Raw genomic sequence first — 16,664 nt, forward strand, 5'->3', positions numbered from 1 at the left:
CACTTTATTTAAAATTTTTCCCCACCCTATTTGTTTTCCTTTAGAAAAGGTAGTTCAATAAGTGTAGGCTCACTATTTGGCAACGTCAATATCCAGCATTTTCCCAATTATCTCACTATTTTTGTTTGGGGTGGGGGGGAGCATAAAGGTGTTAGACCGAGGCCGGATGATTATGGCAAAAATAATGACTACAAATATTTTCATTGATATTGAAATCCAGATTATTACCTTGATTATTCGTTAATTTGTAAATGTGAGTATTTATTGTCTGCAATGAGGTGGCGACTTGTCCAGGGTGTACCCTGAATGCAGCTGGGATAGGCCCCAGCAACCCCCGCAACCCCGAGAGGGACAAGCAGTAGGCAATGGATGGATGGATAATAGTCATCTTAAAAACACTTTATTTAACATTTTTACCCACCTTGTTTTCCTCTAGAAAAAGTGGTTCAATAAGTGTAGACTCACTATTTGGCAGGCAACGTGAATATCCAGCATTTTCCCAATAGTCTCACTATATTTTGGGGGGGGGCAGATAAGGTATTAGACTTAGGCTGGACGATTATGGCAAAAATAATGACCACAATGACCACAAATATTTTGATTGATATTGAAATCCAGATTATTACCTTGATTATTCGTTAATTTGAAAATGGGAGTATTTATTGTCTGCGATAAGGTGGCACTTTTCCAGGGTGTACTCTGAATTCAGCTGGGATAGGCCATGGCAACTCCTGTCAACCCGACAGGGACAAGCGGTAGTAAAATGGATGGATGGGACTATTTATAGTACAATAATAATAATAGTGAAGGCAATAAATTAAGAACAAAAAAATTACATTCAGTTTTCCTGTAAAAATGGAATTACTTTTTTTATCTTTTCAACTTATTTTACCACGATAGAATGTGTGCTTTTTGTGTCATAAATAAAATTATTTAAAATGTTTCTTAATTAACTTCTAAAGGCCTTATTGGCCACATGCGTGGACAGCACTTTTTAGCTCTTATTTCCAAAACTACTGAATTGGGGTCCTATGGCAACTTATGTGGACACTTATACTGCCATCTGGTGGTGTCAGAAGAGTATAACATACAATGGAATTTGGGAAAAAAAAGTGTAAAAATAAAAATGAGCACGTCACTACACATGAAGTACACATTTGTGTACCTATGGACTAAGTACATTATATGATAAGATGATTTTTAGTTTTTTTTTTTTATTAGGGTCCAATAAGCCCAAATAGCAAAGAGGAAAAAAAAAAAACCTGAAACAGCTTGGGCCTTAAGAGGTTAAATGCAGGGAGGTTGGGGGGGTTGCAGTCCGGAGCCTGGTGAGTGTAGAAGACTTGAGGCTGTTGAAAAAAAAAAGAGTGAGCCTCTCAAGTTACTGCTGTCCTGTTTGTACGTTGATCTTACATCAATGATGTCGTTCACAACAACCCCAGCAGTGGAGCTGTGTTGTGGGTGTATGGATGGTTTTTGCTCTCCCTTTAGTTTTGTACTATGGTGGCTGTTTCAGGTGGCCGTCTCCACATTGTCGAGGTCAGGACGCGGCGGATGAGTGTTTCGGCTATGAATGAGCACTAGCGGACACATTATTTCCCCAAACAAATGTTCTGTCTCTCCCGCATGATAGCTCATGGCTCTCATTTATGTCAATATCTGTGAAAGGATATCGAAAATTTACATGGCCTTACTTTTTTTTGTTGAGTCAAGTGATTATTGATTAGGCATACTAGCGCTGTGTCAAATAAAAAGTAGCAAGCATGGTTAGATCCCAACTTTCGAGAAGACGTGTTTTTTTCTCTCCCCTCATAGATAGATACTGATAGATAGTACTTTATTGATTCCTTCAGGAGAGTTCCCTCAGGAAAATTAAATACACTCACTTATTCTTTTTATCGGCGCAGGAATTGTTTTTTTTAACTGTAATACTTTTATGATTGTGAGAAACCAAAATCAAGATTTGAATATAAATAATTGTACAGCCATCTGTTAGACTTTAAAAACATAGGCTTAAATTCTTTGTAAGCATTTTATGTCAATGGAGGCTCACTATTGTCAGTTTGTTTGTGACGTACCTCAAGATGCAGAGATAGTGGTAGGCATGAAGTGAGAAAACATGATTTAATTTAAAACACTAAGACAAAAACCAACAAAGGGTACAAACAAAAAGCGCGCACGTGGGCGGATAACAAACAAGAAGGCCTAGCAGGAAAACAGAAGTTGTACTTGTAATAAGAAAAAAAACTTGGAAGCAGGGAACAAAAGACAATAAGCTACAAACTACTATCGAATATAGCTTATCACAACGCTGCATAGACAAGATATGATACAACGCGACAGGTAGCAACGGCAATCCAAGACAGAAGCGACATGCAATACGTGACATCGACAAATCAATAATCCAGCACTGACTGGAAGACAAAGTGGGTACAAATAGGAATCGGGCTGATTGACACCAGGTGTGGCCAGGTGCCAATCAGCCGCAGCTGAGGTGAAACAGCGCTCAGGGAGAAAGACAAGAAACTAACAAAATAAGAGCGCTGACAGGAACTAAAGACAGGAAATACTAAACACAGACAGAGGAAAAACTAAAACACAAACAAACTGTCAGTGGCAGGCCTGACAACTATTTGGCCAGCATTACATCACTCAATAGCAGACCTGGGCAAATTAAGCTTTTCAATCTGTCCCGCCGGACATTCCCAAATATATTTTTTGTATCTTTAAGATGGAAACTGTAGCTGCCATTATGATGAGCAGTGATGTTTTTGAAAAAACCTAAGTCTTGAACTATACAACGTATTTCAATGGTTGGAATCTGTGCTTTTGCATGACATACTAGTTACTATGGTGATCTAATTAGTTTCTTTGGTAACCTAATTAGTTACTATGGTAGTCTAAGTCACAGCAGCTCAGACGAGGCATCAAGCAGTGTGAGTGGGGAGCGTTTCCACAGAGTGTTTTCAGAGCTGCCAGCCTGTAATGTGAGTGTCAGGGACATTTGCAGAAGGAGATTTTTACAACAAAGTTCTAAAGCTTAGTTATATATCAGATTGTAGATGTTTTTTTGTTTTTTTACCCTTTGCGTTCTTTTTTGGCTGTGTTGGTTGCATTTTTCTTGCGTTTCACTTGATTGTAAAATATGTCGTCATATGTTGTCAATATTCAATGTTTTATCATTCATAGTTAATATTGTAAATCCCAAATTTCTTTATATTCACGTACATTCTAGGTGTCTCTTTTATTGAAAAAAATGTAAATTTCCATTCCGTTTTTTTCAGGCAGTCTGTCCATAACGTTTTTAGCATTCAATCAGACTTTATTGTGAGGTTTTGTATTAGTGTTCCTACAAATAGGACCCAAACAAATACTGTACAGCAGATTTTCACAGCTTACATGCTGTATATATAAAAGTTTACATACACTTATAAAGAACATAATGTCATGGCTGTCTTGAGTTTCCAATCATTTCTACAACTGTTATTTTTTTGTGATAGAGTGACTGGAACACATACTTGTTGGTCACAAAAAACATTCATGAAGTTTGGTTCTTTTATGAATTTATTATGGGTCTACTGAAAATGTGACCAGATCTGCTGGGTCAAAAGTATACATACAGCAATGTTAATATTTGCTTACATGTTACAGTTTCACTGCAATAAGGCGCTCTTGGTAGCCATCCACAAGCTTCCGGTTGAATTTTTGACCACACCTCTTGACAAAATTGGTGCAGTTCAGCTACATTTGTTGGTTTTCTGACATGGACTTGTTTCTTCAGCATTGTCCACACGTTTAAGTCAGGACTTTGAGAAGGCCATTCCAAAACCTTAATTCTAGCCTGATTTAACCATTCCTTTACCACTTTTAACGTATGTTTGGGGTCATTGTCCTGTTGGAACCCCCAACTGCGCCCAAGACCTAACCTCCGGGCTGAAGATTTTAGGTTGTCCTGAAGAATTTGGAAATAATCCTCCTTTTTCATTGTCCCGTTTACTCTCTGTAAAGCACCAGTTCCATTTGCAGCAAAACAGGCCCAGAGCATGATACTACCACCACCGTGCTTGTTGGTAGGCCTGGTGTTCCTGGGATTAAATCACCTTTTGTTCTCCAAACATATTGCTGGATATTGTGGCCAAGCAGCTGGATTTTTGTTTCATCTGACATCACCTGGACAAAGATAAGACCTCCTGGAAGAAATTTCTGTGGTCAGATGAAACAAAAATTGAGCTGTATCACAAAAAATTAAGAGGTGTAGAAATTATTGGAAACCGAGGACAGCCATGACATTATGTTCTTTACAAGTGTATGTAAACTTTTGACCACGACTGTATGTTTACATAGATAGATATATCGGCCCTCAGACACATTTTTTCCTCTAAATTCGGCCCCACAAGTCAAAATTATTACCCAGGCCTGCTTAATAGCAATAGAATGACTTATCTAAAATTTGCACTGTGACTGGTTGTGCATTTAGGACTCACCAAACATTGGTTGTAAAATGTCCTTATTTGGACTTCCCATTCCTTTGCGAGCAATCGTCTAACAGTAATTTCTACGTTAATAAACATTGCATTGACTTTTTTTTTTTTTAATCAAGGAAAAATTGATGGCGGCGATGATGCGTCAGCTCCTTTAAGGTCAAGGCCACACGACTCCCACGTTTTAAATCAGAGTGAAAGTAAGCGGAGGAAAGACTTGACTGCAGTGTGTTAATTTGTGTGTGCGTAGGGGGGCTTGGGGGGGGGACTGGATTAGAAGCCGGTGGTCCGCTGGAGTCAGGTTTCAGCCCACCCTTTTTTTTTTTTTTTTTTTTTTTTTTTTTTTTTTTTTTTTTTTTAGGGAAGCTGATGCACTGAAGCTGTCTTTGTTTGGACCGGGAGCGAGGGGAGGAGAGAGGGAGGGAAAGAGGAGGAGGAGAAGTAAGACTTTTTAAGCTTGGCGCAAACCCGCAGGAGTCAGAGTGGACTCCATCTCTCACACATGAGCAGGATCTAATCGCCATCATTCAAAGCTGGCCAAGATGATCTCACGGTAAATAGTCAGTTTTTTTATTTTTCTCGGAGACAAACTTTCCCTGATTTTTTTTTTTTCTTTCTCCTGCAGGATTTCTCCCTGGTTTGTTGGATTATTTCTCAACGTGCTGAGCTGCTCCTCCGGGTACCAGATGGACGGTAGGTGTCACCTCTTCCTCTGGTTCTGATGCTCGTGCTTCTGCATCACCAGCAGAGAATGAATGACTCAGCAGGCTTGCATGCAGAATACTAGTTGAGATGCAAAGTAGGTCACAATGTTGTCATCTCCACTACTTTTTTTACATTTCTACAAGATACTATAAGTGAAACTGGCGTACCGGCCTCAAGTATGACGATCACTGGGGGCATTCCCTAAAGCAGGGGTTTGAGAGGGAGAAAGCAGAGCTTGGGAAACATAAAGAAAACACTTTTGATTTCACAGCTGCTTCAGAATAATGAAGAAAACGTTTCTCTATTTCTAACTTATGTAGGTTAGACTCGAGGCTCACGTGCCAGATTTGATTTAAAATGGCCTGCAATATTGTTTTTGTGGCCCGCCACAACATTTAAGTGGCCCGCAATATAATTCAATTGGCATGCTATATAATTTAAAGTGGCCCGCCACAACATTTAGGTGACCTGCCACAACATTTATGTGGCCTGCTAAATCTTTTAAAGTGGACTGCCACAACATTTAAGTTGTCGACCCAATCATTTAAGTGCCCCATCACATCTTTTAATTTCTGTGACCTGCAATATCGTTTATGTGGCCCGCCACATCATTTGAGGGGCCCGCAATATCATTCAAAAAAATTGGCCCGCTACAACATTTATGTGGCCTGCTATATCTTTTAATGTGGCCTGCCATAACATTTAAGTGACCTGCCACATCATTTAAGTGTCCCAACCACGTCATTTAAGAGGCCCACCTCGTAATTTCTGTGACCTGCCACATAATTTTTTATGTGGCCTGCTATATCATTTCAATAGGCCCCGCATGTCATTTATGTGGCCCACAATATCATTAAAAAAAATGGCCCGCTATATAATTTAAATTGGCCCGCCACATCATTTAAGTTGTCCACCCGGTCATTTAAGTTCCCCACCACATCATTTAAGTGACCCACCATGTAATTTCTGTGAACTGCCACGTCATTTTTATGTGGCCTGATATATCATTTCAAGTGACCCACCACGACATTTACGTGGCCCACGATTTAATTTAAGTGGCCCACAATATAATTTACGTGGCCTGCCACAGCATTGTAAGTGGCCTGCCACATTAAAAAGAGGACCGCCGTTTAATTTAAATGAATAGCCACATCAAAAACTGTAGCCAGCCGCATTATTTTTTTTATTATATTTATATTTGGCCCACCATGTCATTCAAGTGGACCGCCGTATAATTTAAATGAATAGCCACATCAAAAACTGTAGCCAGCCGCATTATTTTTGTATTATATTTATTATTTGGCCCACCATGTAATTCAAGTGGCCCGGAATATAAGTAAAATTGGCCCGCCACAACATTTAGGGGCCGGCCACATCATTTATGCGGCCAGCTATATAATTCAAAATTGCCCGCCACAACTTATAAGTGGCCCACCACATCATTTAAGTAGCCCGCAATATCATTCAAGTGGCCCGCTATGTAATTTAAAGTGGCCCGCTACAACATTTAAGTGGCCTGCCAAATCATTTCACTGGCCTGCAATATCATTTAAGTAGCCCACCATGTCATTTAAGTGGCCCGCAATAGAATTGAAATGGCCCGCCATAAAAATGTAGGTGACCTGCCACATAATTTTAATCGGCCTGCCACATTATTCAAGTGGACGGCCATATAATTGAAATGAATAGCTACATCAATAGATGTAGCCAGCCACGTTATTTAAGTGACCTGCCACATCATTTATCTGGCCTGCTATATCATTTACGGTGGCCCGTAATATCATTTAAGTGGTCCACCACATCATTTAAGTGGACTGTCATATCATTTAAATGAATTGCCACAATAATAAATGTACAAACGTTTGTGGATAGGCACATTATTTAAAGTGGCCAGCCTCATCATTTAGGCAAATACAAAAAACTTCTGTATAAATGTATTGTTTTCTTTTGTTTTTGACACAAAAGTGTACTGCATGCAACTGCATATGTTCTACATGTTTCTGATCACGCCACAGGATGTTCTAACCATTTATCTGGTTATCAAATTTAAACACTTGAATTACGGTTTCAGAGTAAGTTATTCATCAATCAATAATATTAATCAATAATAATCAAAATAAGCCACAAGCTGCAAGGACATCCTCGTTGTGGGCAAGGAAAAACTCAACCCAATGGGACAATGAAAAACCTTGGAGGGGACCGCAGATGTGGGAAAAATTAAGGGCACCCATATTGTCGGGGTACCCCAAGTGTGGGCGCGGTCCCCAGTTTTAATAAATGATATTTTTAAAATATTTTTTTATTACTACCACAGTTTGTTATTTTTAGCCAATGTCACATTTTAAAAAGAAATAAAACAGTTGGATAAAATGTAAACTGTGAGACTACATGCTCCAGTGTAGACACATTTCTCAAGAGAATTGTTTACACTCCTTATCTGATGCACTGCCAATTATTACCCTAATCACCCTGAGAAAGTCCATGTTTGCATTGGATAAGATCAGCGCCCACAACAAGACGCTTTAATGTCCCGAGCCCCTGAACATGACACGTCGCAATTAGCCGCAATGAAGGTGGAAGTCCCCGAATTCCTGGGAGTGATATCAGGAAGAAGCTGCTGGCGTGCTTTGTGACGCGTTCAAGTGTTCTCCCCTGCCTGCCACTGGAACCTGGCATGTCACAAAGGCGGCATTGTCCCCCGCACCTCTCTGCCACTAATTAGGACTCTCCTTAACGAGGGTGAGTGGTCCCGACAGAGCGTAATTGTTCGCCGTGTCATTTAGAATTTAAACAGACTCTTGGAACTATTCAGCAATAAAAAAAAAAAGGAAACCCTCCCTAATTTTAAGACAGGAAGGAGGCTGGCATTGAACGTTGCAGAATGAGGTCAAGGGTCACATGCTGGGTACCTCAACTTTTTCCTTGGCCAAGTCAGTATAAATAAGTTAAGTTAACATACCAATGATGGTCACACACACACTAGGTGTGTTGAAATTATTCTCTGCATTTGACCTATCACCCTTGATCACCCCCTGGGAGGTAAGGGGAGCAGTGAGCAGCAGGGGTGGTCGCGCCCGGGAATCATTTTTGGTGATTCAACCCCCAATTCCAACCCTTGATGCTGAGTGCCAAGTAGGGAGGTAATGGGTCCCATTTTTATAGTCTTTGGTATGACTTGGCCGGGGTTTGAACTCATGACCTACTGATCTCAGGTCGGACTATAGAAATGTCAGTATTTGAACACACCGACGATATATATATATATATATATATATATATAAATATAATGTGAGAAAATGTGTTATATACAGCAATGTTAATATTTGCTTACATGTCCCTTGGCAAGTTTCAGTGCAATAAGGCGCTTTTGGTTTGGTAGCCGTCCACAAGCTTCTGGTTGAATTTTTGACCTCTCCTCTTGACAAATTTGGTGCAGTTCAGCTAAATATGTTGGTTTTCTGACATGGACTTGTTTCTTCAGCATCGTCCACACGTTTAAAGGGGAACATGATCACCAAACCTATGCAAGCGTCAAAATATATACCTTGATGTTGCAGAAAAAAGACCATGTATTTTTTTAACCGATTTCCGAACTCTAAACGGGTGAATTTTGGCAAATTAAACGCCTTTCTGTTAATCGGTCTTTTAGTGATGACGTCAGAACGTGACGTCACCGAGGTAACACATCCGCCATTTTCATTTTCACATTACAAACACCGGGTCTCAGCTCTGTTATTTTCTGTTTTTTCGACTATTTTTTGGAACCTTGGAGACATCATGCCTCGTCAGTGTGTTGTCGGAGGGTGTAACAACACTAACAGGGAGGGATTCAAGTTGCACCACTGGCCTGAAGATGAGAAAGTGTCTGCCGCCAGACCCCCATTGAATGTACCAAAGTGTCTTCACATTTGACCGGCGATGCTAAGACAGACATGGCACAGAGATGTATGGATAACCTGCAGATGCATTTGCAACGATTAAGTGAGTTTTGTTGATGTTGTTGACTTATGTGCTAATCAGACATATTTGGTTGCGGCATGACTGCCAGCTAATCGATGCTAACATGCTACGGTAATCGATGCTAACATGCTATTTACGCTAGCTGTATGTACATTTGAAACTAGATACCCACATTTAATGCGAAACAAACACTTACCAATCAACGGATTTAAGTTGCTCCAGTGTCACAAGATGCGAAAGTCCTGATCGTTTGGTCTGCACATTTTACCGGCGATGCTATTAAGGCAGCCATGCTATGGGTCACTTCATTAGGTACACCCACGCTATGGCCGAATAGCATCAATAGCTATTCGCTCAATAGCTTCAATTTCGTTTTCGCTATCTGCCTCCATACTCCGACCATCTGTTTTAATACATGCGTAATCTGTTGAATCGCTTAAGCCGCTGAAATCCGAGTCTGAATCCGAGCTAATGTCGCTATATCTTGCTGTGGTAACCGCCATGTTGTTTACATTGGCAGCACTGTATGACGTCACAGGGAAATGGATAGTGGTTTCGAAGATAGCGAAAATAAGGCACTTTAAAGCTTTATTTAGGGATATTCCGGGAGGTGTAAAATTTTGAAAAAAACTTCAAAAAATACAACAAGCCACTGGGAACTGATTTTTATTGTTTTTAACCCTTTTGAAATTGTGATAATGTTCCCCTTTAAGTCAGGTCTTTGGGAAGGCCATTCTAAAACCTTAACTCTAACCTGATTTAGCCATTCCTTTACCACTTTTGACGTGTGTTTGGGGTCATTGTCCTGTTGGAACACCCAACTGCGCCCAAGACCCAACCTCCGGGCTGATGATTTTAGGTTGTCCTGAAGAATTTGGAGGTAATCCTCCTTTTTCATTGTCCCATTTACTCTCTGTAAAGCACCAGTTCCATTGGGAGCAAAACAAGCCCAGAGCATAATACCACCACCATGCTTGACAGTAGGTGTGGTGTTCCTGGGATTAAAAACCTCACCTTTTCTCCTCCAAACATATTGCTGGGTATTGTGGCCAAAAATCTTTTTTTTTTTTTTCATCTGACCACAGAACTTTCCTCCAGAAGCTATTATCTTATCTTTGTCCATGTGATGTCAAATGAAACAAAAATTCACATTTACAGTAAACCCATAATAAATTCATAAAAGAACCAAACTTCATGAATGTTTTTTGTGACCAACAAGTATGTGCTCCAATCACTCTATCACAAAAAAATAAGAGTTGTAGATATTATTAGAAACTCAAGACAGCCATGACATTACGTTCTTTACAAGTGTATGTAAACTTTTGACCACGACTGTATAAAAAAATCTAAGGCAAACACTTAGTGTTTTTAGCACTTAGCAATAACTAAATGGCTTAGTGTTTTTTTTTTATCTTGGTCATGCAAGCTACATTGCTAACTTAATTATGTCTGCTAGCTATACATCATACATCCATCCATTTTCTACCGCTTGTCCCTTTTTGGTGTCGCGGAATAGCTTGCTTAATAATGAGTCTGCTAGCCACAGAGCTATTTTTACTGCGCTAACTCATATGGCTCCGCTAGCTACGTGGCTAACATTGCTAACTCGATATCTCAACATTTTATACAATGAACTAGTTAAATTGAGGCAGAAATAAAAGCTAATGCAGTCAACATTATTAGGCAAAGAATAATGAGTTTACTTTAAAAAAGAATAATGAAATTGTTAACGAGAACTGCTAACTTCTTGAAAAATAAATAAGAGACACTGTGGTCTTTTTTTTTTTGATGTGAAATTATTTTGGGTACTAATATTTGAGCATATATTTGTTTTTGCTCCCTCTAAAGACAAAATGTCACAACCTTTAAAAGTCACATTTGGCGTTCAAACAGCAGCATATATGGGTAACTTTAGCAAGCTAACCAGCGAGCTAGCTCCCTCCAAGCTTAGGCGTTGACATTTTACAAACTCATTTTGATTCCCTTGGTCCCTTTTCAGTTTAATGAGGGGCGTTTACTTTTGTTTATAAATAAGGGACAATTCCGTTTTTTCAAAGGACAGTTGGGGGAAGAAGCTAACATTAGCCTGTCCGGTCGAATGAGTCTGCTATGGATGTCTAAAGTTGGCTGATGGGGCCATTTTTGGTTTGAACCTTGAACCTAAAATGATCTATCTAACTTATCCGAGCTAACTTTAAAGGCTTACTGAAATTAGATTTTCTTATTCAAACGGGGCTAGCAGGGCCATTCTATGTGTCATACTTGATCATTTCGCGATATTGCCATATTTTTGCTGAAAGGATTTAGGAGAGAACATTGACGATAAAGTTCGCAACTTTTGGTCGCTAATAAAAAAGCCTTGCCTGTACCGGAAGTAGCAGACGATGTGCGCGTGATGTCACGGGTTGTAGGGCTCCTCACATCCTCACATTGTTTATAATCATAGCCACCAGCAGCAAGAGCGATTCGGACCGAGAAAGCGACGATTTCCCCATTAATTTGAGTGAGGATGAAAGATTCGCGGAAGAGGAAAGTAAGAGTGAAGCACTAGAAAAAAGAAAAAAAAGGCACGTGCAGTGGGAGCGATTCAGAAGTTATTTGACACATTTACTAGGATAATTCTGGAAGATCCCTTATCTGCTTATTGTGTCGATAGTGCTTATTGTGTTGATAGTGACAGGCCGTATTGGCATGTGTTGCAATGTTAATATTTCATCGTTGATATATAAACTATCAGACTGCGTGGTCGGTAGTAGTGGGTTTCAGTAGGCCTTTAACTCAACTAAAGCTATACTAAAAACTAACATATGTAACAATAGTTGGAAAAAGTCATGTGTTTACTTGGAAAATATTGCTTTTAGTTGAGTTGTGGGCGCCTGAGAGCAATCACGGAGACAATTTAGTGACTTTCCTAAACAAATCTGTGCGCATAATTGACATTCGGGTGCACACTAGACTGGTTAAAATGAACAGAAGTCTTTGGATAATCAAAGAATGTAAACGTTTCAGTCAGAGCTCATCAGGCGTTTGAAAGAAGTAGCCACCGTGTTGTATTTCTTTCCAAGGAGGATCTTGTCCAAATACAAGCTGGCTTCTGCTGCAGTCTAATGTTCGTCATCTGGTCCGCAGTCGGGCGCTTACTGACTTTAAGAGTGAAAAAAAAAATAAAGATCCGCGTGGAAGCCACCGCATAACAGAAATTGCAGAGCATGTTAGCCTTCAGCGTGTTATCTCAGAAACAGAAACGCAATTAAACCCTCTAAAATGAAGCTAGCATAAGGTAATCACATATACTGTAATATTGTACCTGGTAATTGTTAGATATTGTATCTATGATACAAGCATAATATAATATATCAGTATATGCAATATACTGTACATATATCATGTAAATATTACGTATATATGTTCTATTTTATATCGCTATACTTAGTCTTTTTATATATCATTATAACTGATCTACTATGTGGAACAATTCCTCTTGTGGATCATTAAAGTTTGTCTAAGTCTAAATCTAAGTCTTAATCTAAGTAAGAACAATTCAGTTATGTTAAGAAGGACATGGCTCCACTGACCCTCCCTGTCATTGAAGTAAATAAAGAATATAACTTATTTATCCATCCATCCTTCCGCGTATCCCAGGTCGGGTTGCGAGGGCAGCAGCCTAAACAGGGAAGACCAGACTTTCCTCTCCCCAGCCACTTCGTCTAGCTCTTCCCGGGGGATTCCGAGGCGTTCCCAGGCCAGCCGGGAGACATAGTCTTTCCAACGTGTCCTGGGTCTTCCCCGTGGCCTCCTACCGGTCGGACGTGCCCTAAACACCTCCCTAGGGAGGCGTTCGGGTGGCATCCTGACCAGATGCCCAAACCACCTCATCTGGCTCCTCTCAATATGGAGGAGCAGCAGCTTTATTTTGAGCTCCTCACGGATGGCAGAGCTTCTCACCCTATCTCTAAGGGAGAGACCCGCCACCCGGCAGAGGAAACTCATTTCGGCCGCTTGTACCCGTGATCTTGTCCTTTCCGTCATGACCCAAAGCTCATGACCATAGGTGAGGATGGGAACGTAGATCGACCGGTAAATTGAGAGCTTTGCCTTCCGGCTCAGCTCCTTCTTCACCACAACGGATCGATACAGCGTCCGCATTACTGAAGACGCCGCACCGATCCAGCTGTCGATCTCACGATCCACTCTTCCCTCACTCGTGAACAAGACTTCGAGGTACTTGAACTCCTCCACTTGGGGCAGGGTCTCCTCCCTAACCCGGAAACGGCACTCCACCCTTTTCCGGGCGAGAACCATTGACTCGGACTTTGAGGTGCTGATTCTCATCCCAATATGACTTATTATTTTATCTTATTTTTTAAAAAATTTTTAATTAATCAATCCAACAAAATAATACACAATTATACCATAACAATACAATTCCAAAACCAAACCAAACCCAGCAACATTCAGAATAGCAATAAACAGAGCCATTGAGAGGACACAAACATGACACAAAACAATCCAAAAGCAGTCAAACAAAAAGGAATAATATCAACAACATTATAAATATTAATACGAATCCATAAGTTATTTTTGAAGAGTTAGCTGCATCCGAGTTGTCATGGGTTTATTTATGAGTTTCGACAAGTCCCCCCGCTTTCTGACGCAAGTTTTATTGTGTTTTGAGAAGGAAACTTGTTATCTGCGAGACCATCTCCAGCAAAGGACTACAAATCAAAACAAGAGGGAGGTGGGGGTAAAAACAGGAATGGCTAAATTTACTCGCGCCCAAACAAGGACCTCTTAAAGAGTGCCCCCGCTCTTAGGAACCAGACAGCTCGCTTCAAAGTGCGAAGACAAATGCGGGAAGTGGCGGCCATCACGTCACACGTCACTTTTCCTTTTGAACTCTATTTGTCGAACGTATACATTTTATGTGTGTGTACAAAAAGGTCAAACTGCTTTTAAAATAGACAATGAAGCATGGAGAAGAAACAACACTAAGGACAGGAAGGGAGAGGAATAGCAAGCAGGTTCTAAACTGCTAACCAATTTAATTATATCAACTTATTTTGCTTTTAAAGATGTAGTTTGGGTAGGTAACTGCTAAATGTGAGGTAAAATAAGGCTACCCCCTGCTTTTTAAGTTTTTTGCTAACACCATTGCTAACCTTAGAGCTAATGTAGCAACAGAGTTAGGTACATTAAATTAGGCAAACACCGTATTTCAGTGTCAAGGCGCGGATTATGGTGTGGTTTGTTTTCCCGTGGTGCAAATCGACTGGACCGGACAAGGTCAACCAAATAATGAGATTCCTCTACAGAATCTCCTCTCTGGTCAACAAAAGCACCTTCAAGATTCTAACGGGAACTCTCATTCAACCCTTTTTCGATTACGCTTGCACCTCCTGGTACCCCAGAACCTCCAAAACCCTCAAATCTAGACTCCAAACATCCCAGAACAACATCACACCTCACTCCAACCCACTTCTCCAAAGTGGGCTGGCTCAGGGTGGAGGACAGAGTAAAACAACTTGCACAGAACCTAGTCTATAAAATCCGCTACACCTCCCTGATACCGAAGTACATGTCAAACTACTTCCATAATGTAAATGACCGCCATAACCACAACACCAGGGGGAGCTCCACAAACCACGTTAAACCCAGATTCAGATCTAACAAAGGTATTAACTCGTTCTCTTTCTATGCCACATTAATGTGGAATGCACTCTTAACAGGTGTAAAAGTAACTGCATCTCTATCCTCCTTCAAAACCGCACTAAAAGAACACCTCCAGGCAACTTCAACACTTTACTAATACCCTCCTCCATTCACATCCCATCTCCCCGGATTGTAAATAACCTAATGTAAATAATCAAATGTATTTCTAATCTAAATATGTTTTATTATGCTCTTTGAACTCACTATGTTCTCTGCCCGCTGTACATATCCTACTAAGTAAGACCTACACTGTTTCAATGTCCATTTCTCTGTTGATGCAATTGTTGATGACTGAAGTACTGATATCAACCAAAGCTCCTCATCCCACCCCCCGGATTGTAAATAATGTAAATAATTCAATGTATATACTATGATGATTAACCTGTGTGATGACTGTATTATGCTGATAGTATATATTTGTACCATGAATTGATTAACGTGGACCCCGACTTAAACAGGTTGAAAAATGTATTCGGGTGTTACCATTTAGTGGTCAATTGTACGGAATATGTACTGAACTGTGCAATCTACTAATAGAAGTTTCAATCAATCAATCAAAAACATGGCGTAAAGGTAATGACATCTTTTAAATAATCACTCAAAAAGTACCAAACACAAGGCGCACACAAGGCGGAGGCAAAAACAACTTAGGACATGAAACATGAACAAAAAAAGCTCACTAAACTGTGGACATAAAAAAGAAACACTTACTGTGGCGTGAAGAAGTCAAAAAACAACAGAGAAATGGCATGAGATCTATGGCATGGACCGTGTAATCAATCGGGTATCAAGGGTGTGTCGAGGGTGATGTCGCCAGGCTGACTGCCTGGCAACTGCAGGCTTAAATAGTGGTGCAGTGATTGACAGGTGCGTGAGTCCAAACAAATCAGGTGTGTGAGTCGTGAAAAAATAAAAGGTGAAACTAATGAGATGTCATGGTGACAAAACAAACAAGAGTGCACAATGAGTCCAAAACCAAACAGAACGTGACCACAAAACATGAAATTCTGATTTTTATTGGTACAAAACCCAAAACCAGTGAACTTGGCGTGTTGTGTAATTCGTAAATAAAAGCAGAATACAATAATTTGGTAATCCTTTTCAATTTATATTCAATTGAATAGACTGCAAAGACAAGATATTTAATGTTCAAACTGAGAAACGTATTTATTTTTTCTTGCAATTAATAATTATCTTAGGATTTAATGGCAGCAACACATTGCAAAAAAGTTGGCACATGGGCATTTTTACCGGGGCAAGATGATGCCAAGCCACATTCTGCACGTGTTACAACAGCAGGGCTTCATAGTAAAAGAGTGCTGGGACTGGCCTGCCTGTAGTCCAGACCTGTCTCCATTTGAAAATGTGTGGTGCATTATGAAGCCTAAAATACCACAACGGAGACCTCGCACTGTTGAACAACTTAAGATGTACATCAAGCAAGACTGGGAAAGAATTCCACCTGAAAAGCTTCAAAAATGATTTTCCTCAGTTCCCCAAACGTTTACTGAGTGTTGTTAAAAGGAAAGGCCATGTAACACAGTGGTAAAAATGACCCTGTGCCAAACTTTTTTGCAATGTGTTCCTGCCATTAAATTCTTAGTTAATGATTATTTGCAAAAAAATTAACTAAGTTTCTCAATTGGAACATTAAAGGCCTACTGAAACCCACTACTACCGACCAAGCAGTCTGATAGTTTATATATCAATGATGAAATATTAACATTGCAACACATGCCAATACGGCCTTTTTAGTTTACTAAATTGCAATTTTAAATTGCGCGCCGAAATATCCTGCTGAAACGTCTC

The 16,664-nt window shown here is 40.1% G+C and overlaps 1 protein-coding gene across 2 annotated transcripts in view; it reads left to right on the top strand.

The window, feature by feature from the left end:
• The first annotated feature begins 4,879 nt into the window (after positions 1–4,879).
• The window catches only part of LOC133569304 (collagen alpha-1(XV) chain-like), a 104,045-nt gene continuing 92,260 nt past the window's right edge, over positions 4,880–16,664 (top strand). The window contains exons 1-2 of one of the 2 annotated variants that reach the window (XM_061921533.1): positions 4,880–5,034; positions 5,107–5,174. In XM_061921533.1, the coding sequence (XP_061777517.1) occupies positions 5,024–5,034; positions 5,107–5,174 (79 nt within the window). In that variant the 5' untranslated portion in view covers positions 4,880–5,023. The remainder of the gene's footprint in view (positions 5,035–5,106; positions 5,175–16,664) is intronic. The other variant, XM_061921534.1, reaches the window with a different exon arrangement.

This window comes from Nerophis ophidion, linkage group LG15 (genome assembly GCF_033978795.1).
Source record: "Nerophis ophidion isolate RoL-2023_Sa linkage group LG15, RoL_Noph_v1.0, whole genome shotgun sequence".
Lineage (NCBI taxonomy): Eukaryota > Metazoa > Chordata > Actinopteri > Syngnathiformes > Syngnathidae > Nerophis > Nerophis ophidion.